This window comes from Protomyctophum bolini (assembly GCF_963924005.1).
Source record: "Protomyctophum bolini genome assembly, chromosome: 17".
Lineage (NCBI taxonomy): Eukaryota > Metazoa > Chordata > Actinopteri > Myctophiformes > Myctophidae > Protomyctophum > Protomyctophum bolini.
In genome coordinates, this window is record NC_137878.1 from 18,118,784 (window position 1) to 18,146,456 (window position 27,673).

At 42.6% G+C, this 27,673-nt stretch overlaps 3 protein-coding genes across 6 annotated transcripts; all 3 read left to right on the forward strand.

The window, feature by feature from the left end:
• Window positions 1-4,537: 4,537 nt before the first annotated feature.
• On the forward strand, window positions 4,538-6,982 carry LOC308331636 (solute carrier family 41 member 1-like; the record flags this gene model as incomplete). Its single annotated transcript, XM_080787126.1, has 2 exons — window positions 4,538-4,603; window positions 5,507-6,982. 2 exons carry the CDS (start codon window positions 4,538-4,540, stop codon window positions 6,980-6,982), a joined length of 1,542 nt encoding a protein of 513 aa, XP_080643252.1.
• Window positions 6,983-10,083: 3,101 nt separating this feature from the next.
• LOC308331637 (solute carrier family 41 member 1-like) lies at window positions 10,084-11,727 on the forward strand (the record flags this gene model as incomplete). Its single annotated transcript, XM_080787127.1, has 1 exon — window positions 10,084-11,727. One exon carries the CDS (start codon window positions 10,084-10,086, stop codon window positions 11,725-11,727), a length of 1,644 nt encoding a protein of 547 aa, XP_080643253.1.
• A 2,192-nt stretch (window positions 11,728-13,919) lies between these two features.
• Window positions 13,920-27,445, forward strand: lipea (lipase, hormone-sensitive a). Of its 4 annotated transcripts, none has more exons than XM_080786854.1 (11): window positions 13,920-14,053; window positions 15,518-15,773; window positions 15,895-16,179; window positions 16,719-16,809; window positions 17,458-17,603; window positions 18,092-18,277; window positions 19,645-19,797; window positions 20,704-20,848; window positions 22,725-22,952; window positions 24,537-24,943; window positions 25,622-27,445. In XM_080786854.1, exons 2-11 carry the CDS (start codon window positions 15,534-15,536, stop codon window positions 25,841-25,843), a joined length of 2,103 nt encoding a protein of 700 aa, XP_080642980.1. In that variant the 5' UTR covers window positions 13,920-14,053; window positions 15,518-15,533; the 3' UTR covers window positions 25,844-27,445. The 4 variants fall into 4 exon arrangements, with proteins under 4 accessions (XP_080642980.1, XP_080642981.1, XP_080642983.1 ...); XM_080786855.1 differs by having other exon boundaries at window positions 13,921-14,047; XM_080786857.1 differs by lacking the exon at window positions 13,920-14,053 and adding an exon at window positions 14,424-14,552 and having other exon boundaries at window positions 15,524-15,773.
• The last annotated feature ends 228 nt before the right edge of the window (window positions 27,446-27,673 follow it).

A 27,673-nucleotide genomic window follows, 5' to 3' on the forward strand; every position in this document is an offset into this window, starting at 1 on the left:
AGGTGACAGAGACGTGTTAATGAACCTTAGTTAGAACACAGTGTTTCTTTTTAATGACTAGTTAATCAAGCTTTCCTTTCCATTTGAGCTAAATCTATTTGGCTAAAGAAATAACAAATAAATACACATATTACTGTATAGATAAATAATTATTTTTTTGGCTTTTATATTCACCTGAGTAGCATTAAAATGCATTACTCTTCCAATCATAGCCAAGTTAAGCCAACTATAATTGTTTGTAACTGGCTGGTATATACTGTATTTTGTAATTGAATCTCTGTGTGGTCTTGTCAGCTGGTTGTTTGTACAGTGTAAAGGTTGTGGTGATTTTTCGGGTTTTTTGCATCAAAACAATTAAGCTCCTTATGAAACAATAGAAACTCAGCTGTGAATTGTAAGTGAACACTGCCACTATTCACCACAGATAATCTATTCAAATTGAAACCAATGTAATGGTGTTTTACGCTGGCCTGAATGTCTCCTTCAAGTCACCTGTATGGATTTGTAAAGAGCAGTTTGCACAAGGACCTCTATCATATTCATTAGTAAACTGGTTGTATGTATCTTTTGACCATATGCACACTGTGGGCATCTTGCCAGCAAGGTGGTAACTAGATGAAATTTCCCATGGACAGAAAAGGAAAACAGAAAAGTCCTATCTCTATCTGATAGTATTAAACAACGTCAAACTTACCAACATTGCAGCTGTACGGAAAGCTTGAATTCCTCTTTCTATCTGCAAAGTGTTTGTTTCATAAAAATCCACTGTAGACATGTTATGAGCAACTCTGTCAAGAACTTCCTTGCAGGTGATTGTTTTTGTAAGTGTTGGAGTTTGGAAGTGCTCGTTGGATATCACTCAACTGTCTTGCGTACCACCTGTTTTGAATTTGCACATTTGCTTTACTGAAAACAAGCGCTTCCAAACACTTAGAAACACTAAAAAAATCACCTGCAAGGAAGTTTTTGACAGGAAGTAGCTCAATTATGTCTACGCCTCTACGGTGGATTTTTATGAAACAAACACTTGGGAAATTGCATCTAGTTACCACCTTGCTGGCAAGATGGCCGTGGTGTGCATATGGTCAATTGCTGTCCTGGTAGGTTATGTGGCCTACATCTGGGTCAGAGGTGAAAAGATTGCTGGGGGCAAGGGCAGTTGCCAGGTAGAGTCTGTGACCTGCTGTCAAGTAAATAATAATGTTCTTACTGTACGAACTACACCAGCAGACTAGCCAAATTATGGAACTAAGTTAGACTGGGACGAGATGAATGCAATGAACTACCTGAAGTAGTTAGCAGTCCCACAGAGTCATGGAACGCGTCAACGCGATTGTACATATGTTATTAACATAATTATGAATGTTCTACATTTGAATGATTAAAGTTAAGTGCGTTAAAATTCATAGTAAAAATGTACACCATCATAATATCGTCATTCACAACTGGCAAGCCATGTTGATTGATATTGTTTTCCAAGTAACGGTGTGATAATTAAAATTAATAAATGACATTAATAATATTGGCTGGGTTTCCCAAGGAAATATGCATAGTGAGTATGCATAGTGAGTGGGCGTGCTTGTTGAGAAGAACTTGCAACAACACCCCCTTTCACTGTGAACATATATTCCGTGCATAGATGTGCCACGCAATGGTAGGCCTGAGGCCTGGTAGGCCTGAGGCCTATATGATAGGCCTGAGGCCTATATTGGTAGGCCTGAGGCCTGCCATACCGGCCTGACCGATATGGCAATATCAATATCAATATCAATCTAATTTCTTTGATGCTGAAGTAGGCCTAAACATGTTTATTTCATTTCAAAGTTTTTATATTTAAATGAGATGAAGAAAGTCACCACTGTGTGTAGGCTAAAGAGTATGTAAATGTAATGTATTCATGCAGAGGCCTTACGTGTGTGTGCAATGAGGACAGGTATGGCTGTGCTCTAGTCTAGGTTGTCTATTTCTATGTTGTTGTTGTTGTTGTTTGACAGTATTTCCCAAAAAAGGACATAGTGTCTGATGGGCTGCCATGCAGTCAATTAGGCCGCACACAGGTTTCTGTGTGTGGCCTAGAGGGGTGTGTTCAAGCTACGTGCAACACAAACTTTCTTTGGGAAACCCAGCCATTGATTGACATACTGACTGTGCCGAATCATATAAAGAACTTCACAGAAAATCTCACTTTGAATTGAACAGACTCAAAATACAGTTTCCTCATACTCTTACAAACACTGATGTCTTTCCCATCTACTATATAACATTTTTAGTTTTTGTAGGTGTGTGCATGTTTGTGCAGATAGATATGTATTGTGTGGGCGTGTGTGCATGTATTGATTGGTTTGTGGTTTGACTGACATTCGTTGATATGGCTTTTTGTTCCTGGCAGTACAAGAAGTTGAACAGAATCACAATGTGTTTTTCTTTCTCTTTTCCTTTGCCACAATCATTTGAAACTGAGAGCAGTTTCTGTTTCTGTTGTGACTCTGCCCTCAACTAATGACAGATCTGAGGTGACCAAGCTTTTTCAGTGGCCGGCCCCACACTTTATTTATTATTATTATTTTAATGGAGTAACCCTTTTTGGCACGCTACTTGTCCCACAGTTTTGATGGTACGCACTTGAGCCATATATGGCATATAATGCACAAATAAATTAATATCAATATAACGTTTCTCTTAGCAACCACCAAGCACATCATTCCCGATGATACATTATACATAAATAAATAAATAAAATCCCTTTAATATATTTTGCACAACAAAATCAAAGTGATTGTTTTGGTACTGCTTAATCTTTTGACATGATACTGTAGTGAAGCTTGTGTTATGGCAAAACAGATGGGAAATGAGCCAACAGGAATTTACAGTTAGACAGGCTGATCACGCAATGGCACAACGAATACAAACAGTACCCTTGTGTAGTAGCTGTTCGGGAAATATCACCTTATTCCCGCATCCATCCGGCACACAACTTGTTTATGGTGTGACAATGTGGAGGAAAGGAGGTTCAGTATAACAGCTGATTTGCGTGTAAAGTTTGTGTGAAGTGGCAGTGATGTTGTATCAACATAAGCACTGGTGAGGTGACCTTTTAAAGTGTATAGATTTTGTGTTAGTGTATAATCAGAACTTTCCTTTCCATTTCGACCTGTCTCTGAACCATACTACAATAATTAAGTCAGAGAATACTCCATCTACTATCTCACAATGTGTACAATGTGACTACTTGTGATCAGCTTTTTCAACAAAAAGAAAGAAAGAAAGAAAGCGTGCTAAATGCCTAAATTGTAAATGGAAAGAAGTTGGGTTGGTTAACAGAATGGTATATTACTCAACTGAAAACATTACCATGCATGGACCCATGGTGAGAAATGCATTCATCAAAGCCACAGTACCAGACCTGAAATGGAAAAAACCCATTGGAAAATGACCCTGTATAGGTATTCTTGAGGAAAAGTACTTAATGGGTTGTTTCTATATGATGTGCTGAATCCATTTCTGCCATATGCCGAGTGATACGGGTCACTGTGTGGTCAGAAATTGAGTAATTTGCATAATTTATTAAAAGAAAATGGAAATGGGCTATAATTCTGACAAATAATTGTGCTTGTTTCTATATGATTTTGATGTAGTATTTATAGTAGTATTTAGCATTTTTTGAAAGTTCAATGTAACCCAAATAAGAATCCACTGTTGGTGAAATAAGGGTCCCCGTTTTTTCAACAACATGGTGATGTTTTAGGCAAAACATCCTGGGAAAAGTAATGTATACAATAGGCCCCTGGTGATGACCCAAAAGCCAAAACACATTGAATTCAATGGAGCGACATTCTATAAATACCTATTCTATAAATATAATGGGGATTTCTGCTTTGTAGAACTCACCCCCAGAATGAGTTACAGCCACATAGCTGCAATGTACACATTACTGTCTGGTGCCCGGGGATATGAGAACCAAGACGGTGAGTGCATGGTTTCTGGCCGTTTTAGAAGTCCCCTAATAATATGCCGTTCCATAGACTAAAATGTATTGTTGGTGAATACATTTAAATATAGTGAATGGAATAGTACTCCTGGTCAGGACGGCACTAGAGCTCTGTGAAGAGGTCAGGGGTCAGTTATTGGTGTGAACTGTGAAGTAGTTAGGGTGGCACTATACTTTAGGTTGGTTGTAAACCCAATGCATTACTCAGAGACATCTATCTGGAAAAAAAACCTAAATGTCCAGGAGGGGAGGGGGGAGTGGTAAGCGTGTAGAGGCAATGAACCATAGCAGCCATGACAGCAATGAAGTCCTATGGAGAAACGGTGTTTAGCAGAGCACAAGCAGCAGACTGAGAACAAGTCACAGCCATAAGCTAACATAGCTCCTGACGACTGTAGGGACCGTAGGGAGTGACAGTAGTAGACAGAGGTGAGAAGAGAACAGCGCTTCTTTGATGTATGGCTACCCTTAGATGTTCTGATGATTTGAATTGACGTGTCTTTGGGGTCTATTTTTCACTCTGTGAATGGCAGGAGTCACCAGAACGTCATGGCTCCTGAGAAGCACAACATCCAGATGTGTGGCTGGAGTCTTCACCAGAGCGCCAGGGCTCTAGTGAGGGTTCCAGTTCTTTGGAACCACAACAGCTGGATGTGTGGCTGGAGTCTCCACCAGAGCACTGGACTGAGGGTGTCAGTTCTTTGGAACAACACTTTCTCGATGGACAGCAAGAATCTCCACCAGAGCCCCAGGGCTCCAGTTTTTAGTGATTAATTATGCTAATTACTCAAACAAAACAGTGACTGGTATCACTCGGTATATGACAGAAATGGATTCAGCACATAAAGGTCATGTAGAAACAACACATTTAGCACAATTATTTATGATAATTATATCCCATTTCCAGTTTTTAGTGATTCATTTTACTAATTACTCAATTTCTGACGAAACAGTGACATTTCAGCACATCAAAATCATACAGAAATAACACATTAAGTACTTTTCCTCAAGAATGCCAGTATACAGGCTTCAAGCTTTTGGCATTTCGGGATAGGCTATAGACTCTATAGCCTAATACAGGGGGTTCTAAAAGTCACCTGTGCAAATTGGCATTGTTAGACGTCCATATTGACAGTTACTGTACGTGGGTGACATCGGTCTTTATATATAGGGTATCGTAGAAACCTCAGACATCGAAGTAATCTGATGATGACTGAGAGCGAGTGTGACAGCGAGAGTGAGAGTGAGACAGAGAAAAGTAGACAGAGCATGCCGAGCATGCGAGAACTTCTTGCATCCAGTCTCCACAGCACCACTTCAAGGTCCCCAAAGGGGTAAAGGTAGATTACAATACCTTGGACAGCTTCTGTCAAAGTCTATACAGCGGATCTTGCCAGCGGGTTAGGTCACACTAACTTGGACAAGGGTGGTGTCTCCATGGCTCCCATCACAACACTAGGGGCAGGGGAAGATGCTCCCTTGCCCTTGAGCACAAGTTGCCCTCCAACCCTCTTTCAGCCTACACTACCACCCGCCACAACCTCTCTAGACATCAGCATCTACATGTCCTCTGGGGTATGTAGGGAGCTCACAGAGGTCACCTCAGTCGTGGACGAAGCAAGTGAGACTGATGGCAACAACTGGCCAAAGATGATGGTTAATGCCAGAAATGCCAGCAATGAGAGCATTGTCACCAGCACCACTGACTGGAGCCCCGACAACACCGACCGGAGCCGCAAACCACTGGCACCTCTGAATGAGTCCTCCTTTACTATCCTTTACCAGGTAGTGTTACCATTCCTGTTCGCTGGGTTCGGGACTGTGGCAGCAGGATATGTACTAGACACTGTTCAGCACCGGAAGGTGTTTACAGATGTGACCTATATCTTCATACTGATTCCAGGGCTAATGGGGCTCAAAGGTGACTTGGGGATGACACTGGCTTCAAGACTCTCAACAGCGTCTAACACTGGGTTGATGGACAAGGCCCAGGACAGGTGGAGGATGATCATAGGCAACTTGGCCCTCATCCAGGTCCAGGCCACAGTTTGTGGTTTTGTCGCCTCTATAGTTGCAGTTATTTTTGGCTCTATCTCAGAGCGACAGTTCAGGCTGGGTTATGCCGTTTTGCTGTGTGCGTCCAGTGTGGCCACCGCATTCATAGCCTCTCTGCTGCTAGGGCTGATGATTATCGGTGTGGTCATTGCATCCAGGAAGATGGGGATCAACCCTGACAATGTGACTACACCCCTGGCTTCCAGCTTGGGAGACGTCATCATCGTGTCTCTGCTGGCAAGCATCTCAACTGGACTGTATGTGCAGCTAGAGAACAATTACTATGTCAACACATTAGTGTGTATACTGTTCGTGGCATTGTGTCCTTTGTGGGTGCTCATTGCTAGGGGTGTCCCCTCCACCAGGGAGGTGCTTTACTCAGGCTGGAAACCTGTCATATTCTCTTTGTTCATCAGCAGCATTGGCGGTCTCATCTTAGAGAAGACCGTCTCCAATCCAAACTTCGATGGCATGGCTGTCTTCACTCCAGTAATCAATGGGGTGGGTGGAAACCTAGTCGCAATTCAAGCCAGTAGAATCTCCACCTATCTACACATGAATGGCCTTCCGATGGGGGACCCAAACCCCTCTGCCAGGAGGTGCCCCTCACCCTGCACCACCTTCTTCGGTCCGATGGTTAATTCTCGCTCGGCCCGTGTGCTTCTGCTCCTTGTTGTCCCCGGACACCTGGTCTTCCTTTACACCCTCACCAGTCTGAGGGGAGGTGACTTGATGTTCACCTTCGTTGCCTCCTACTTAACTGTTGCACTTCTGCAGGTGATGATCCTGCTCTACCTGGCTAACTGGATGGTCAACTGGCATTGGAGCCATGGGACAGACCCTGACAGCTACTCCATCCCCTACCTGACAGCCACCGCAGATATGCTGGGGACCGGCTTCCTGGCCCTGTGCTTCCATGTCCTCAGTATCCACATATGAATTGCTGCACCTTCCATGGAACTCAATGTCAACGGTCATAACAGCTACTAGAATCACACTCGCACCTCGTGTCTAAGGCTTCCAATTGATACCACAAAACTGCTTCAGCGAGCATCTGGACGAGTATACCTCAACCACAGCATGCTGGAATGGACAACACACTGAAGACAACCACCAAGGCCAGTTCATCAGCTTTCATCCTTCCAAACCGTGCTACTCCTTTATTTTGTTATTTTACAAAGTCCTACTACTGCAGGGATCAGTCAGTGGCTCTTATAAATGGGTTCTCTTTGGTGATACAGGTAAGATTATAAACAAACAAGAATAACACGGTATCATTAACTGTCAGGTGAAACAAGCGCTGTCTCCATTGTGCATCTGTCCGTTCGTTTCCGATATTCTGCTGTTGGTTCAATCACTGTTTTGTTATGGCTTTCCTGTAGCTACAGTTATCTCACAACATTAGCTGTCACTTGCTTCGCGCTGCAGCATTGCAGTGTTGGGGTGCGCACCCTTATCCAACATACCATAGGACCGACATGCAGAAAACGATTAGATTAAGGTTTCCGAACATGCGTTTTTTCCAAGCACTTTTCCAGGTGCTCAAAGTGCTTTACAATGGTTCATTCATACATTGAGAGGTGAAGTGGTGAACATTCGACGCCAGCGTCCTCACTTCCCACACCAATGGTGGCAAGCTCACATCAACCAACTCATTAGAGGCAATGTAGTGTTCAGTGTCTTGCCCAAGGCGACTTCGTCATGTGGACAGGAAGAGCCGGGATTCGAACCGCCTACCAAGGGATCATTGGACGACCTGCTCTACCTCCAGAGCCACAGCCGCCGCCCCTTGACATGCATTAAGGTTGGCGAACATGCGCTGCTCCGTGCTTGCGGTTATGGTAACGTTAGGGAAGGTTGTCGTTGTCGGACCAATAGTATACTGAAACTAAAGCCTGTACCCGCAGTGTTTCAGGGCTTAGGGAGCAGCGAGCCAAGCATGACTAGGTCGCTACTAGAAGCACTATTGGTTCAGAGTCAAACTCCCATTGGCTTAGGCGGTGTTTCAGAGTATGGGGTCAGACTCCCATTGGGTAGCTAATAAAAACGGGCCTGTTGTATGTCAGGTTTCACGTAGCCTGGGGTCCACCTACTGTATGCTTTCTATGGCATAGGCAGCTCCCGGCAGGATCCGCCGGGAGAATCTAGACGCAGCTGCGCGACATGAGACTAATTAATTAGACCGACAGAGAGAGAGAGAGAGAGGAGTGTGTGTGTGTGTGTGTGTACGGGTGTGCGTGTGTGCGTCAATTTAACAAAGGTGCAGATGATCAGAAATCAGCAGAGAGTGATCGACGTTTGCACTACTCTATGCCGAATTGAAGTGGACTTGGTCCCAGACTTTTTTTTTCTCCCTGGAGATAAAAGCGTCTGGGTTTCAGAGGCTAGGTTTCACCTGACTAAAAGGGTTTTTTCATATAGACCCTGACGAAGGAAGACCTTGTAGGTTGATATGCGTTGGACTCCTTTTTGTGTTGCCTTGCTCATCAATAAATCATTTTATATATTTTTATATTTTTTCACTAAAGACAGAGTGCCTTGGAATTTTCTCATTGCAACTTGCAAGTCTGCACTTTACACCTTTTGGGAATTAAGCAGTACTATTTGAAAACTAAAAACTAAATAACTAATTAATACCTTTTTTTGTTCGTCATTATCGTTATGTTTTCATTTGGACAATGTTTTTTTTTTAATTATTCACCCCAATTCCCATTCAGTGGCAAAATAAATGTAGTGGAAATGTGCATGCAAATTTTCACATGATTATAGAAATCATGTGTACCCATTTGCTGAAATTCAGATAAAATAAGTAATATAAGAAAGTCACTTTGTCCTCAACTTGGTCTCAGGAGTGCGAATATACAGTTTTACACACATTGGTGCAGTTATAAGTAAAAACATGAATCGGCCTGTTATAGCGCCACCATGAGGCTGATTTGAACATTTTAAGTGCCATTTCTTCCTCCGCCTATAGTGGGAATGTGCATGCAAAATTTCACTGAATGTCACAGAACACTGAAGTTGAGAGAAAGAAGACCATACAATTAACAAATGAGCATTTTAAATAGCTGACCCTGACCTGACCTCAGTAGACTATACCTAAACCTAAACTTAACCATAACCCTGCCTGACCTCAGAAATGTTAAACCATGTTAACCCAACTTTACCCTTATAATATACCCGAAGGCAAGGTATATTATACAGAGAGGGTGGGGTACTGAGAGGATTCCCAATTTCCCACCCTGGAGAATAGACTTTCAATGACACAAAACTGCCTTTGTTTCGGTGAGTGAGTACCAAAGTAGTTTTGTTTCTTTTTGAGTGGTGCAACCACTCCCTTACGGAACTATGTGTGTGGGTGGGTGGGTGGCTGGGTGCGCCTGAGCACGAAAACAGCATGGTTGTTTTTCACCACCTGTGCGCAAACTAACACACACACAAACACACACGCACATATTAACTGTATATATGGTGATTTCGGGTGTGCCAGTACAGTGACAGTACAGTACAGTAGAGGGACCCCCACACGGTAACTGTCATTTCTCAACCGTTTCGGACGCGGGGCGGCTCGCCGGAATCGGGCGGCACCATGGGTGCGTTCCTGTGTTTCGATCAATGAAGAGACATTTTATTTCAATGGAAAACTACAGCAGACAACTGTTTCTGTTGAAAGTAAGTGCCAGAGAAGGATTTGCAGACAAGATTGTTCAATGAACTGCAAAGTCACCTGTGCAAATTGGCATCGTTAGACATCCATAGTGACAGTTATGTGGGTGACATCAGTCTTTATATAAGGTATCGTAGAAACCTCAGTCATCAGTACTGATGATGACTGAGAGTGAGTGTGAGAGCGAGAGTGAGAGTGAGACAGAGAAAAGTAGACAAAGCATGCGAGAACTTCTTGCATCCAGTCTCTACAGCACGACTTCAAGGTCCCCAAAGGGTTAAGTTAGATCACACTACCTTGAACAGCTTCCGTCAAGTCTATACAGTGGAACTCAACAGTAGCCAGCGGTTTATGTCACACTACTTGGACAAGGATGGCTCCCATCACACCACCAGGGGCAGCAGGGGCAGGGGATAGTGCCCCCTTGCTGCTGACCACAAGTTGCCCTCCAACCCTCCTTCAGCCTACACCACCACCTGCCACAACCCCTCTAGACATCAGCATCTACATTTCCTCTGGGGTAATGGATAGGATGCCAACCTTCCTTAACTCTAATGGATCTGTTCAGTCGGTCATCCTTGCCAAGCACCTAGACGAGGTTACACGTGACAACACCCCTGGAGACGCATACGAGCTCACAGAGGTCACCTCAGTCGCGGACGAAGCGAGTAAGACTGATGGCAACAACTGGTCAGAGATGATGGTGAATGCCAGCCAGAGCAATGAGAGCATTATCGCCAGCACCACTGACCGGAGCCCCAAACCACCAGCACCTCTGAATGAGACCTCCTTTGCTATCCTTTACCAGGTAATGTTACCATTCCTGTTCGCCGGGTTCGGGACTGTGGCAGCGGGATATGTACTAGACATTGTTCAGCACTGGGATGTGTTTACAGACGTGAACTACATCTTCATACTGATTCCAGGGCTAATGGGGCTCAAAGGTGACTTGGGGATGACACTGGCTTCAAGACTCTCAACAGCTTCTAACACTGGGTTGATGGACAAGGCCCAGGACATGTGGAGGATGATCATAGGCAACTTGGCCCTCATCCAGGTCCAAGCCACTGTTTGTGGTTTTGTCGCCTCTATAGTTGCGGTTATTTTTGGCTCTATCTCAGAGCAACAGTTCAGGCTGGGTCATGCCGTTTTGCTGTGTGCGTCCAGTGTGGCCACTGCTTTCATAGCCTCTCTGCTGCTAGGGCTGATGATTATCGGTGTGGTCATTGCATCCAGGAAGGTGGGGATAAACCCTGACAATGTGACCACACCCCTGGCTTCCAGCTTGGGAGACGTCATCATCGTGTCTCTGCTGGCAAGCATCTCAACTGGACTGTATGTGCAGCTAGAGAACAATTACTATGTTGACACATTAGTGTGTTTGCTGTTCGTGGCATTGTGTCCTTTGTGGGTGCTCATTGCTAGGGGTGTCCCCTCCACCAGGGAGGTGCTTTACTCAGGCTGGAAGCCTGTCATATTCTCTTTGTTCATCAGCAGCATTGGCGGTCTCATCTTAAAGAAGACCGTCTCCAATCCAAACTTCGATGGCATGGCTGTCTTCACTCCAGTCATCAATGGAGTGGGAGGAAACCTAGTCGCAATTCAAGCCAGTAGAATCTCCACCTATCTGCACATGAATGGCCTTCCAATGGGGGACCCAAACCCCTCTGCCAGGAGGTGCCCCTCACCCTGCACCACCTTCTTCGGTCCGATGCTGAATTCTCGCTCGGCCCGTGTGCTTCTGCTCCTTGTTGTCCCCGGACACTTGGTCTTCCTTTACACCCTCACCGGTCTGAGGGGAGGTAACCCGATGTTCACCTTTGTTGCCTCCTACTTAACTGTTGCACTTCTGCAGGTGATGATCCTGCTCTACCTGGCTGACTGGATGGTTAACTGGCATTGGAGCCATGGGACAGACCCTGACAGCTACTCCATCCCCTACCTGACAGCCACCGCGGATATGCTGGGGACCGGCTTCCTGGCCCTGTCCTTCTATGTCCTCAGTATCCACACATGAATTGCTGCACCTTCCATGGAACTCGAGAATCAGTCACACCTTGTGTCTAAGGCTTCCAATTGTTACCACAAAATTGCTTCAGCAAGCATCTGGACGAGTATACCTCAACCACAGCATGCTGGAATGGACAACACACTGAAGACAACGGGACATGCCAAGCACCAGAGTCAGTGCATCAGCTTTCATCCTCGCAAACTGTGCTACTCCTTTATTTTGTTATTTTACTAAATAACAAGTCCTACTATTTTTTTTTTGTTCAAAAATAGAAGAAAAAAGAAGAAGCGGCTGTGGCTCTTATAAATGGGTTCTCTTTAGTGATACAGGTAAAATTATAAACAAACAAGAATGACACGAGTATCATTAACTGTCAGGTGAAACAAACACTGTCTCCATTGTGCATCTGTCCCCCCCTTTATTTATGTATTTATCTATTATACAATTGCGTAGAAATGGGGGGGGGGGGGAGAGTTGCACCACTCAGTTCACACAGGTGTGATTTTACCCCCAGTCTAAAGTCTAAATTCATTCAGTTATGTGATCAATTCTATATCCAGAACATCTGACAAACAGAAAGCTGGAATGTTACAACACAGGTCCAGGACCAATGCTCTGTCGTTTTGAGATTATGTGACAAACTTCGATAATGAGAGATGGACAGTCCTTTTTCAAGTTGGAGTTCCTTGAGCATTTGAAATTCGACACAGGCCTGTGGAAATGCCACAGATGGAGCTTTACATATGTAGTCAGCCAACTTCTCTGTAAGTCCTACTGCTGGCTGGCACTGCAGTGTGCAGATAATAATATTATCTATTTTTTGATTATATTATAATCAAAAAATCGTAATATATTACTGTTACAGTAATAGTTACTGCCAAAAGTAACTATAGTTACATATTACTTTACTTAACTTTTTTTTCTCGTCCCCAGTAATTGCATCTTTTGTCCCCTAAAGTGTCACACTATAAGTAACATACCCAGTTCGTTCCTAAAGATTTAAGGTCTGCCCTTCTGCATCCGATAATTCACATGTACAGACAAGTGCGCATCGTTTCCGTATCCACTAGGGTCTATAGCTAGACTGGATCAGCTGCCTGCAAAGCAACTCCATCCCAACACACTGAACCCAGTCTACCATTAGACCGGATCAGCAACCTGCAAAGCAACTCCATCCCAACCCAGTCCATTAATAAACTTATGGTAAAACTAAGTTACTTTTGTAAAATAGTAACATATTAGTAATATTATTACTCAAATTGTAAAGTAATTAGTTATATTATAGTTACTGGAAAAAAGTAATACTATTTAAGTAATAATTTACTTTAGTTTCCAACACTGAATCAATATAGTGTAGCAGGTTCAATTAGGCCTTAATTCATATGTCTCTCTAAAAGCACCCATCTTTTTAGCAACTCAGCAATATATTTTCTAGATGAGGTACTATTATTTTCGCTCCTATGCCACCAAAATGTGGAACGCCCTACCAACAATCATTAAGACATGCAAATCCCTTGACTCCTTCAAAACCGCTCTCAAAGGGCACCTACGGACGGCTGCAATTTGAAACTGCCCCTGTATTGGCTATATAGAAGTGTCTATTTGTACGTCTCTAAATATTTTGATGAATTGAACAAGGTGGACCCTCTTGTAAACAAGTGTAATGCTTTATTGGGTCATCCACTCACAGTTAACAGTCTTTGTATTGAGTTGTGCTTGAAATGTACTGTAATTCTGCAAACTGTTAATAAATATTTCAATCAAAATCATTCAAAACTCACTCACTCACTCACTGCCTCACACACACACACACACACACACACACACATACACACACACACACACACACACACACACACACACACACACACACACACACATGCAGGCCATGCAGCCATCATTATGATCATTTATTGATCATTATGATCACAGATAAATGTACAGGTAGTTGCATTGTATTAGCTAGTCAATGCAAAATTCTCCAACTAAAGGTTGCCTTCTGTCAAGTGTCCATTCCATTGACATTGCATTGGTGTGGTGGACAGGATTTCACGTCACAAAGTCACATGCATTGTTTTGACTAGAGAGAGATTACGGGCGCGTTCGGAAATACCGCACGCGCCCGTGGGGTGTGGGGAGGGTGCATAGAGGGGTGGGGTGTCGGGAAACTACCTGTTGATATTTTTTGCCCAAGCCTACAGCGCAGCACAGCGCTCTTTGCTCACATGACAAGCATACCCAGGATCCAGTGGGCTACGTCGGAAACGAAACTGTCAGTAGGGTAGTAGAGGATGCGACGGTAGCCTGGTAGTGGTGATAGCCTAAGGTGATGGTAAGTCGAATTTTTAAGTTATATAATTATCTACAGCGCTAAGTTGCTAACCAACCATATTCAGTGCTTCTGGCGAATGTGGCGATACACACCATTCATTGCTGAGTACGACTATGATCGCGGAATGCCATTGCTCGAATACTCTTGTGTTCGCTCGTGTGTAAAGTTGTTCTGCGAACGAAAGTACACTATTTTATTAAACACAATTTACTATGAAGGCATGAATATCATGCTAAGAAAATCGTTTCCACACATACAATAGCATTACAACTGTAAATTAACATTACGAGGCGATGAAATGAAAGCTGATATCGCAACGCAGGCAATTGTCGCTAACGTCATCATGTGGGCCTATCAGCTGTTTGGGTCGTTTGGGGTTGTTAAAGGGGTTGTACACTACATATCTGATGTCTGTTACGTTACGTAACTGAAAAAGGACTAATATAAATGCCGCTGATACCAAAATATGAGAGAGGAGAGCGTGACTTCCGTGAATAAGGTAACAAAATGTCGCCTTGTGTTGCTGCGCAAGCTTGTTTAATTTGGCTTTGGTGGGAAGTTTCCTTTCTTTTCTTTCTTAATACCCGGCCGGCCCCGGTGGCGGTATAGTTGCCCTAAAACTAAAGTCTTCATCTCACGACACTTTAACTTATTTAAATGGGAAGCATAGAAGCTTTATGGTCGTGTATTTTCTTCTACATTTAGATCTTTTGGTTAGTTTTTTACTTTGTGTAAGAGAGGACACCGGTACTTTAAACTACCTATTGTAGAGGAATTCCCACAACTAGGCCACATCTCTACTCTTCATCTCTCTATGACAGACAACACAGGTCTGCGCATCACCGCACTCCCCGGTTTTGTTGACACTTGATGACAGATCTGCATTCTGCAGCACTTTGACCACATGATGCAGTGATTATTAGCCTATTTTCAATTAAATCGCATAGCTGTAGTTGTACAGAAAGGTATACAGTTATACAATTATAGTACTTAGTAGAAAAGTGCTCTGCAATGTTCAATATAAAGTTTTCTGTCTTGGGAATCCATGACTTTTTGGCAGTGAGACACTGAGACTTTTAATCTATAGATTACTGACTGAGTAATTAACTAAACACCTATGCAACGATAAACATGCTCCTATTAGGTCAAGACAAGTAGGCTTCCTGAGTCTGACTATGCAGGAAACTTCAACCTTTGAACAGAACTAACAGATAGATAAGAAGATATCAAAGAAAAATAAGTCTAGTAGCAGGTGATGTCATGGGGCCTGTCTGATTGAGCTGATTATTTGGAATGTGGAATGTGTATCCCTGTCTAATGCCTTATAATTCTCCCCCAGTTGTATTGTTTGTACTGTTTGTCTTGTTTTTGTTTATTTTTTATTTTTGTTGCTTGTGCTGTGCAGATTTCTTTACCTGAATTGTCCATTGTACCATTTCTTCTTCTTCTTCTTCTTCAAAAAAGTTCCAGTTCCTCAGCTATGGATTTCAAGGTAGTGTTTGAAACCTTGGACAGCGTGTGTGACGAAACCATCGCTACCCTTTATGGGCCTGATGACTTGCTGTACAGCAATGTTGCAAAGAGGTTGGTGGCGTCTATGAGACAGATCCAGGAGCATGGTCGCGCTCTGGTACCAGTGGTTGCCGGGTTCACAACAGTCTATCACCACTATGACTTTGATGCACAAACACCAGGGAATGGCTACCGCACTTTGGTCAAGGTATAAGTATATGCACTAGATGCAATGTTCTCTCTCTCTGCTTGACTGGGTATATGAGATGATGTTCTCAAACTTTGTAACTTTAATCCTTTATCTGTCACTCTCTGTCTATCGTCAACAGGTTTTGCTCTCTTGCCTAATGCACATCATCCACAAAGGCCGCTACATCATTTCCAACTGTCATGGTGCGTTCTTCAGGGCAGAGCACAACGCAGCCGAGATGGAAGCCTACTGCAAAGCTCTATGCCAGTTGCGGGCCCTCCTCTACCTCGCCCAGCGCTTGATCAATGACAATGAACGTGGCCAGCTGTACACCCTCCAAGATGGAGCACTGAGCCAGCGCTTTGTACAGGAGTACACCTCAATGCACAAGGCCTGTTTCTATGGCCGCTGTTTGGGCTTTCAGGTGAGATGTCACCAGATCATGTAATTTATTATGGAAACTCCCTAAGTGCACTTGCTGAGCATGGTGGATGAGCCCTTAACCATTGAGGTACCCCATGATGTAGTAGCCTCTAGTGCCACCCTCAGGACAAAATCCAAAGATATCTGAATCTTTTGGTGACCCCATGGCCGCTCCTCTGTATGCCCCCCCCCCACCTTTAACCACAAGTGAGAGCATGGGTCTCTAAGGATGGCAATGTCTGTCAGTTAAAACGTGATTTTGTTTGGAAGGGATACATGTTAAGCTGCAGCAGCATAATTTATAATTTTATAGACTATTATACATTGTTGAGATGGTGCAATTGTATAGTTCAATTCCAAAATGCTGTGAGTCTATATCCATAAATGTAGGAAAAGTCATATATGAGGTTCATTCACTAGGCTAGTATTAAATATTGAGGATCAAGTCTATAATAGTGTTGACTGAAGATTAAAGTTAATAATTACTCGTGGATTTTAAAACGATTAACTAAATTAATATCTTTTCATTTCTCTTGACAGTTCACTCCCACTCTTCGTCCATTTCTCCAGACTGTCGTCATAAGCATGGTCGCATATGGAGAGTCTTATGGAAAACAGAAATCTGGGCTAGGTACAGTAAGTCTTTCCACACAGGAGAGACAGCCTATCCTCATGTTATCATGAGGATAGGCTGAAGCCCAAAGAGCATTGGTCTAGTTTAAATGGTGCATTTATATAGCGCCTTTATCCAAGGCGCTTTACATAGATTGTGCATTACATTCACCCATTCATACACCGATGGCAGCGGAAACCATGCAAGGCACCAACTAGCACATCAGGAGCAATTAGGGGTTCAGTGTCTTGCTCAAGGACACTTCGACAGTAACTCTGGGGGAGCCCGGGTTCGAACTGGCAACCTTGCGGTTCCCATCCAGGCACTCTACCCCTGAGCCACCGCCGCCTAGTTATATCAAGATTGTGATAAGAGACTAGATATATATCATAATATCATACGTTTTGACTTTTTCCAGCCCTACCCCCCACTGATAGATTACTTCCTATTCTGTTTGTGTAAGCATTGCTGAATAAATCTAAATGTTCATTCTGTCTGCTAAATGCTTACATTGTAAATTATAATTATATGTTTATGTCATACCGCTTAGATGTTCTGCTCTTTCAGAGGTGTCTGGAGTATATAATTGAGTTTTCTTTTCTGCTGTGCTTTAGTTTCTCTGCTGTCAAAGTGTGTTATGATTGGTTTTGTTCTGCTCTGTTCAAGGCATGGCAGCTCTCTCACTCCTCACATCAGGGAAGTATGTCCTTGACCCAGAGCAGAGGGGTTTAGAGTTTGAGCGCATAACCCAGAATCTGGACATGCAGTTCTGGAAGACCTTCTGGAACCTCACAGAATCTGGCCTAATATCGGTAGGTGAGGCTAAGAGACATACCCCATCTTTTGATTTACTTGAAATTTGTTGAAAACTGAGAATAAAAGTCTGTTATGGAATTTTGGTTAAAGAGGTTTGTGGCACATGTGACATAAAAGAAAAATGGATGCCATGTGACCATTATTGGAGAAATGTATGCAAAAAAAATTATGTTAATAATATTAAATGTTCTTTAATAAATTATTAAGTTATTAAATATTATATTATCATGTTTTCCTTCCTGACAACACCAACAAGAAGTAAAGATGGTAGAATAAACAATTTTTTAATGATCAGGAAGGAAGACCTAATAATGTCACAGTTATGCCTTTGTTGCTACTAATCCAGTGTGGTGGCTTATTCCTGTAACCATTTCTGGTCACTGTCAAAGTGTCTTCATGCTTTTTCACTACCCTGCCGCCCAACACCCACCGTCAACCACCAACACGTACACACGTTTTCTCCATCTGGTTGGTCCTCCCACAGGGCTTCAACAGAATAGCATCTAACACGGTGCAGGTGAACGTGACGATCTCGGTGCCTCCTGTGCCTCTACGTCTCCCCCTGGCCTCAGACCCCAGTCTGTCCACTACTGTATCTCCTCCTGTTGCCCACTCGGGCCCTGGGCCGGTCCACATGCGCCTGATCTCCTTCGACCTCAGGGAAGGACAGGTGAGCACCAATTATGTTTACAGATTGCTGTATGTGCAGGGATGTGGTCAGGAACTTGAAAACAAGATTTAACAACAGGCATGTTCACATTGGCTACGTTTACATGAAGGGTGATCATTCCGAATAAATACTTCAGAATAAAATACATCCGATGTAATGTTTTTTGCCGCGAGTTTACATGGGAAATGGTCATTCCGAATGAGTGTTTATATGGAGAAGTGATAGAAGACATGATACATGTTAATTCACGTGAAACTACGCCATCTGTTGGACACATAAAATATAGGCAGTTCATTCATTGTGACTGTCTCAACAATACAAACATATTACAGACGAAAGACGATACTTTGAAATCCCATAATTTCATTCCGCAGTAGCTTTGAGGCTGCTGGTTGGATAGGGGCGGCGCGGGCATATATGTTTAGTGTTTACCGTCTTTTTTTCCCCACCCGCTGCGGCTCCGCTTCTCCGCTGGGAAGGTGATCATCTCGTTTTTATTTGTACTACTACTTTGTATCTACAGCACGGCCAGGGCACGCAACGCAACACTGATGATTATTATTGTATCGGGTCGCTCGTTATTTTTGAGAGAGAGAGAGAGAGAGACCGTTGAACACACACACACACACACAGATCAGGGGTATCTCATCTGCTGCTGCTCCACGTTTTTTTTGTGGATTTCGGATCTGAAAAAAGGAACGAAATAACGCGCTCTATGTGCAAACTCCTCGGCGCCGACGGCGCGCCTTGGATATGAGCGCCTTGGAGCATGCTCAGAAAGACCAGAATGAACTTACATCCGAAGCAGTGTATACATGAGTCAACATTTCTTTCAATCGTATTGAACATCGGAGTAATCCGGCCAGTGACATCGGAATGGTTTTTAGATCGCATCGAGCGTTTTCATTCGGATGTAAGTTTTTGTAGGTGTTTACATAACAACGTTTAATAGGATTGAACTTCTATTCGGAATGAAAAGGGGATTTAACTGCTCATGTAAACGTAGCCACTGTCTCCCTTTTTTATAGTAGCTAAAGCTGGTACAAAGCATATTTTCTCTTTGCTTGAGATTAATGTATACTGTACAAGATCCCTGATACAAATAAACTCTAAATTGTGTGAGAAATGTTGTTCTGGAAACTAAATTCAAAAAGCGCTTGAGACAGTGCTTTTTCTTCATAAATGGCAGACAGTGTGAACACACCCTACAGTAGGCAGGAAAAGTGTTTAGAACTGTTATTGTACTGTACTTTTATCTCTTCTGTAGTTATGACCTCCAAAAACATCTTGAATCATACCAACGCCAGATGTTTACAGTCTTTCTCCATTTATTTCATTACTTCAGTTATACATTTCTTTACTTTTAGGACAGCGAGGAGATATTGCTCCTCTCACGCACCGAGCCTCCACCCATCTCCATATCCCGGGTCCATAGACAACAGAGACTGCCTCGGTCTCCCTGGCTGCTCGTTCACTTCCATGGAGGGGGGTTTGTGGCCCAGACCTCAAAATCCCATGAGGTCTGCTATGCATTATCCCATAAAACATGCATGAATATTGGTGTTCACAGTAATTTAATCTTCCACAGCTGTAACTACATTAATGCTAATGGATTTACGTTGTGTAGCACATTTCAAAAGAGACAAAGTGCATCACAGTCTGGAGAGGAAAGTGATGTACAAGAAATAAAACAAAATATCTAGCAATGAAGGACAAGGATTTTATATACATGTATTTATGTGTGTGTGTGTGTGTGTGTGTGTGTGTGTGTGTGTGTGTGTGTGTGTGTGTGTGTGTGTGTGTGTGTGTGTGTGTGTGTGTGTGTGTGTGTGTGTGTGTGTGTGTGTGTGTGTGTAAATTACTGTAGCTGCTTTATAATTTGCATGTTGTATGCATGGCTGCAAGCATAATGATTTCTCAACAAAAGTTTATTAGAACACATTTTCTTTAGAATGATGAACAATCAAAGGATACTGCACTTAAATTAAGAATAATCCTTCATAGCGTTGAATGGCACAGCTAGTGCCAATACATCAAAATATTGACTACTCACAGGTTCTGGCGACATACTGTAACTAACATGTTATTCAGGGGAGGGTGTGTCTGGTTAGAGACCGCTTTGGGAAAGTTAATTAATCTTTGCAGAGATATACAGTCTCCTCAGAGGTTTTTAATTCAAGTGGTACCATGAATTGCATGTACACCAATAGTAAGATATGTTTTACTACCTGTACATAAGATAAACAACAATAAACAATTAAACACAATCTTAACCTGCATGCGAACGTGACCTCGCAGTCACAGTGGTGGATAGCTGTTGTAAAGTCTTTGTTGGCTGCCCGCCGCATTATCAACTATATTGCTCCTTTGATTCCTGTCTCACCTGATGTTTTCTTCTATTCCTCATCCCTCCTGTTATATCTCAGAATTACCTGAGAACTTGGTCTAAGGATCTGGGTATGCCCATCCTGTCAGTGGACTACTCTCTGTCACCAGAGGCCCCATTCCCCAGAGCCCTGGAGGAATGCATGTACGCCTACTGCTGGGCGCTCAAGAACTGCCATCTCCTGGGTCAGTGATATTGCTGCTGTGAAGGAGCCACTAGCCAGGCAAAATGGTGCTCTGTGTGTGTGTGTGTGTGTGTGTGTGTGTGTGTGTTGTGCGTGCGTGTGAACATTGCAGAGATGTACAGGGGCCTATTTCACGAAACTTGGATTAGAGATTAAGCCGGGCTTTAACACATATCCTGGTTTAATATATCCTGGATCAGTGCTTAACCGGTTTCATGAAAGCTGGTTGATCTTGCCAGATTAACTTAACCAGTTAACCTGGATATGTTGAGGCTTGATTCGGTTTCATGAAAGTGATGCTACATAAGTTACCATGGGAACTTATGCTTTGGACTTAGCCTGCTCCGGACCAGGCTAACAGCCAGGTTTAACCTAATCCTGATGTCTTTACTGTTCATTAAGCAGTCAAACTGATCACAAACCAATGATGTTTTCCAGATGTATTCAATTATTATGGGTTTATGTTGCCTTATTTGTATCGGTCTGCATTAAAGGACTAATTTAAGCACTATATAAAATCAAATAACCAAAATATATAGGCTGCACAACATCATGACAGCTTGTGAGCTTGTAGATCAGCTGCTTTTGGTGAATGTTCCCCATGAATAGGTTTGCTGTCGTGCAAGTGCACGGTTAAGAATAATTATTATATTATATTATTATTCTTTGTAAAAGTGAAAACCACTAAATATTACCATTACTCATTGTTTTACAACATATTGTAACGTTTCACCCACTACTAGTCCTACATACTTACACCTAGAAACCCCATTCAAACCTATTTAGGTTCATCCTACGGTGGACATGTGTGCCTGAAAAGGAATCTTTGAAATGTTTCATAGTTTTAGAAATATAGTGCTTTCAATTTTGAGACATTTATAGGCAGATAGTGGCACTTCAAAAAATCACTTTCACCTAGAAACTCCATTCACACTTTGTAAAATTCAGCTTACTGTGGAAACACATTTTTACTTTGAAATGTTTTGTAGTTTCGGAGTTATGTAACTTAAACGCCCAATGCATTCTCAATGGCAATAGCACAAACTTTGGCATGCTAAATGAACCCATGAACCTATGACCCTCACCAGTCTGGCCCCTGTCTGGAAAACAACCCCCTTCCCCAAAGGTAGCTCCCTCAGAGGAGGGAGTTATGGCCAACTATCACAATGCGACAATATCATTATGCTTACAATATTAAGAATTCTGTTTTAAGTTAATAGTAGTGGTAAAATGTAAACTATATTTTTGGGGTAGTTAATCATTCAGTCTATCCACTATTGAGAGTATGTTCTCTCTTTAATTACAGCAGCAGTATTTATTTTAGAAGCTTAAGTCCTTGTATCAGTTGGTCTTGAATAGATTAGTAAAGACAATGAGATATACAGAAGGGGGCTGTAATGCAACTATTAAGGATGCAAACTGCCTTAATACCCCATGAAGAAGAAGGATCAGTAAATCTTTGATCCACAGAAGGGGTCTAGAGACAACAAGCCAGACTGTCTATTAAGCCAGGCTTGCTGATCCCGGCTCGCCAAATCCGCCAATTCTGAGCCTCGCTTGGCTTTAGTGGAACGGAATAAACCAGGCTGTAAAGATCAGGATTTAAAAAGCCTGGCTTTGGCCTATATCCTGGATTAGTTAATCCAAGATTCGTGAAATAGGCCCCTGGATGATTATCAATGGCCAATGCTCTATAGATACCATCTTTGATTTTTCTAGTTTTTGTGTTTTCTAACTGGTTTGCCAACTGGTTCCTAGTCATTTGTAAAGGGGATTTACTCGTTTCCTGCTTTCACGTTGATTTGTCCCTGATCATGTGCTTGGGAGCACTGTCCAACAGGTATGTTAACACAGAGAGATCTGTCTATGTTCCCTAGGCTCCACTGCACAGCGAGTCTGTCTGGCAGGGGACAGTGCCGGGGGGAACCTCTGCATCACTGTGTCCATGAAGGCTATAGCCAGCGGTGTACGAGTCCCTGATGGAATCATGGCTGCCTACCCTGCTACCTTACTCACCACTGATGCCTCGCCTTCCCGCCTGTTGACGTTAATTGACCCACTGTTGCCTCTCGGCGTTTTAGCAAAGTGCCTCAATGCTTACACAGGTATGTGAACAGAGATTTTGTTTTCTACAACAGGTAATTCCGAACAATCTGAGTTGTCAAAGGCATATTCAAACCACTGCTACTATTGATAATGTATTTAAGGTATTCATAGCTGCGAAATCGGATAAAATACGGACACAATATTCGGCGGCAGTGTGCAAACGTGATTGACATTATGTGAGGTTGATTATTTTTTTCCGTGCTCCGACATTTGCTCCGATATTCGTCCCGAAAAACGCGTCCTATGTGCAAACACCTTTAGTGTCATTAAACGGGGAAATGGTGGGACAACCGGCTGACATAGGGGTCAAGTTCCTGCACACCACCGTGGAGATTGGTTTGATTCCTCTGTGATGCCTCCAGTTTGGCTGGGAGATTATTTTAGTTGGTTATGCTTAGTACCTATAGAGTACCGAAGTCTGACGTCACTTTCAGTAGAGGGCGCCAGTACACAGGTTCAGAAACGTAATTAACATTCAGTTTCTGTTGTGCGACGGGCAGATGCAGCCACCCGCCTACCCGGAAATGTAGTCTCTGGGTTGTTTGACTCATTTCTAACGCTTTTGTTACTCTTTGGGTATATTTGTACATTTCCACCTTCAGTCGATGCTTCATATGAGTGAGAAGGCCGTGATGATCGGTTTATTTTTCAAACGCAGTTCTTATATGAAGAGATCTAAAATCCCCCTATGGGGATTTTAATGCAAATTAAAAATACATGAACCTGGGGACTGACGCCCTCTACCGACAGTGACGTCAGGACTTCGGTGATAGAAGAAGATAGAAGAACACCCATATTATTGCTATTTGACGCTTCATCTAGAAAAGAACATGTACTTCAGTTCCATTTGAACAAGACATTATGTTTTTGAGGGGCCCTGATTATGTCATATGGCAGCCAAGTCTATGGACTTCTAATGTTGGTTTAAAGTACAATGTTTGTTTAAAGGAGTGAGACGAGGGGCGCCTCACTCCTCACTTCACATGAGTGTGATCTTTTTTTAAATGAAGGGTTCAGTATCAGGTAATAGATGTGAAGAAGTAGTAAGGTGAGAAGCGAGTACTAAATTGATGTCTTCAAGACCAGAGGCATGTGACTTTGTGGTGTGTTTTTCATAATTGTGGAGAGCAGCTTACTGGCAAGCTCATGGTGGTTACTGCCATTGCACACATTAGAAGACTGTTTTCTCTTAGCCTGGCTCTTGGCAAGCATCCATTTGCCACATTCTTGGAGAGTGACACTGACAATAAACAAAGGAGAATTCAAATGGCATTATCTTATAGCAGACCAATTTGGTGCCAGTGTGGCACTGGGCTAGCAGATAAAATACTAACTCAATTTATGCAGACCAGACCATAATACAGGCTTGATTGTCAAAAAATACACTAGATTCATCATTATGTGAAATGAAATACATTTAAGTACTTGTGCTGTCTTGTTTTGTTGCACCAATATCCCCAACCCAAAATCCCTAACAGTTGTGTTGAAAAAACATTGTGAGTCAAGTAACCAATACCCCCCCCCCCCCCCCCCCCTTCCACCCATCACCGAAATCCACACCCAACATCATCTCCCTCTCCCAGGTACGGAATGTCAGACGGTGCAGCCCAGGTTATGTGTGAACACCCTGAGTGCCCTGAGCAGTGACACGGCCGTGCTGCTGAGTGACCTCAGCAGCACGGCCTCCAACTGGATTCAGTCCTTCATGGACCCCAACAGAACTACAGGGGGATGGGGGTCATCCTCATCAACATCAACGCCCAGGAGGTCACCAGACAATGACGCCCACCGGAGGTCCACAAGATCTCCCCACACATCCTTGACAAACTCAGCAGACCACTGGGATTACCCAGAAAACTTTGAGCCCCTTCGCTCTGAATGTCTGGCTTGTGTTAATCCTGTTGCCTGCCCCATTGTGAAGAATCCATTTGTGTCACCCCTGCTGGCTCCTGATAACCTTCTAAGAGGCCTGCCACCTATTCACATAGTGGTGAGAGAGGGAAGGGGGCTGAGGAAAATCACTGCTATGGCAGATTATGTTTATTTATCTGTCATACATGATCACTCTAGGTCTAGGGAAACGGGATGATTTATTGATTGCATTGTCTATGAAATCCCACTCAGCCTAGCATTGTTCAACATTGATTATTATTTGTTATTTTATATTATAATGTGTGAGCCATGCTCCAATAGTATCTAGTTCAAACTTCAAAGCCATGAGCCATGGCTTTGAATAGGCTTAAGAAATGTTTCCATTGTTACTTTTGTACTTTTTATTTGTGTAAGCTGTCAAATGCTCTGGCAAACAGAAACAGTCTTTTGATGTAGTATATGTACCTCCCATCACATCAATATTAATATTGAATTGCATCGCTCCCCATGTGAATGCACCTTAAAATGTGTGTCCCCGTAAATGCAGTTTTTTAACTCATAAATGTACAGTTTTATTTTAAATGGATATATATATAAGAAAAAACTAAAATGTCCATGAAGTAAACTTTTCATGAGGTGTGTAATTGATAGAAAATAATAATAACTGAACTACTCCTTAAGTACCTGTAACATGATGTCATAATATTTTGCCTGCGTCTGTAAGGTGTGTATTTACAGTGTATGTATGGCCGCTAACTTTCTCATGACATGTTATTTACTCACTCTGATAACACAGGCCTCGGCACTCGATGCGTTGCTGGACGACTCTGTGATGTTTGCCAAGAAGCTGCGCGATATGGGCCAGCCTGTGACCTTGACAGTGCTAGAGGACCTCCCACATGGCTTCCTCAGCCTATCAAGCCTTGCCAAGGAGACAGAGGAGGCTTCAAATATCTGTCTAGAGCGAATAAGACAGGTCTTTCAGAAACGGGACTCTCCCCCCTTTCTCTACAATTAACTAAAGATAGAAAGGACTAATCTGAAGACCGGTTCATCGGGTTTAGGTATAGTTTTTCTGAGGTTAAGGTTAGGGGTGGGCATATTGGGGGTGGCCCTGGTTGAAACCCTCAGAAAAAAGGGAGTTTTTAAGTTATAAAAAGACATGAACAAGTTCTAAATTTATGCAAAGAAATATTTCAAATCAGTACTGAAAGCAATAACTGCAACAAAGCATGAAGCTTAAGAAAATGGCTTATAAGTGAATGTATTATAAGGGAAATAATTTCTACGCATACTGAATTTGTGAGAGAATGGTGGACTATTTGCCTACTATTCATCAAATGATTCGAATTTACTACTGCAGAAACATCACAGTTTAAGGGCCCAGACGGAGGTCTCCGTCACTGAATAAAATAGAAAATAATACATTAACGTGTTTTATAGGTAGATAAATATTTTTTTAAATGTTACTGTGTTAACTATCTGTCTGAAACTACGTTCTGAGAGACAGAAGAGACGACGCACAAGAACAAGCCTTTTTGCATTAACTGATTATTGAGTTATTGGAGCAGCTTTGTGCCTTGACTGCATCTGTACTGTATGGCTTTGTGGATAATGAAAACATTGTCTCACATTGCCTGTAATATTACCAAAGTGAAATATTTAAATTGAAGTATTAAATCTAAAATGTAAACATTCCATATATTTTAGTTTTGAGCTCATCTTTTGTAGTACTAATTATAAGGTTTGTACTAAATATAGCCAATTAATCCCACACATGTTTATAATGAACCAAATAAATATATAATATTTTGTTTGAGGTACACCGTATACATTCTAAAGAAAATGGCATATAATGGTGGATTGAGAAAAGAGGGAAGTATAAAATTTACATATTGCAATAAACAGTACTGATATTACGGGACTGTCAAGAGTCTATGGAGAAGTCCGAAAGGCTAATCTGGCCATTCTCTCTTTGTATGTATTGGACCGCCTCTGGTTACGGCTGGACCCTTGTGACACACCTACGTTTTTATTTAGAACAGAAATGGCATTATGCTAGAATGAACACCAGGGGTCCCCAGCAAAATTAGACATTATAGTCACAAACATTTCAAGCATTGATACTGTAGGCCTACTGTATACTTTGGCTATTCAAAACTACTGCTCATATTGCATCACTTTGTGCGCTATGAGCTTGTAGATTCTGACATCAGAGTCGGTTCATAAGCAGTGGGCAGTAAGCTGCCACTGGCAGGAATCCAAAATTCATAGAACCTTTAATGGTTTTGATTGATTGATTGAAAAACAGTTTGCAGAATTACAGTACATTTCAAACACAAACTCAATACAAAGACTTAACTGTGAGTGGATGGCCCAATTAAGCATTACACTTGTTTACAAGAGGGTCCACCATGTTCAATTCATCAAGGTTTTGAAGGAGTCAAGGGATTCACATGTCTTAATGACTGTTGGTAGGGCGTTCCACATTTTGGTGGCATAGGAGCGAAAATAATTTAGTCCCTTGTTTGTGCCTTCACTCCCTGATGAAGGCTTAACCGCCGAAACGTTGGATACATTTTTGTCTTACCTGTTGTCCTAATAAAATATTGGCACTCTGGCTATTGGCGTGTGCGCCTGTGCGGCCACCTTCTTGTTTTTTCAAGATCTCCTCTACCGCATCTGGTTTGTACATGGTTTGTTGCACTCCCTCTGGTGTTGTGGGTGTGGACTTCGTTAACATTAAGGAAGTATTTAGACAGGTACATGGGTATCTTGGTGGTGTATCGAATCTTGTGGACCAGACCCATTGCAAGATGCTGTACTCTGTCGTCGACCCTAAGCCATT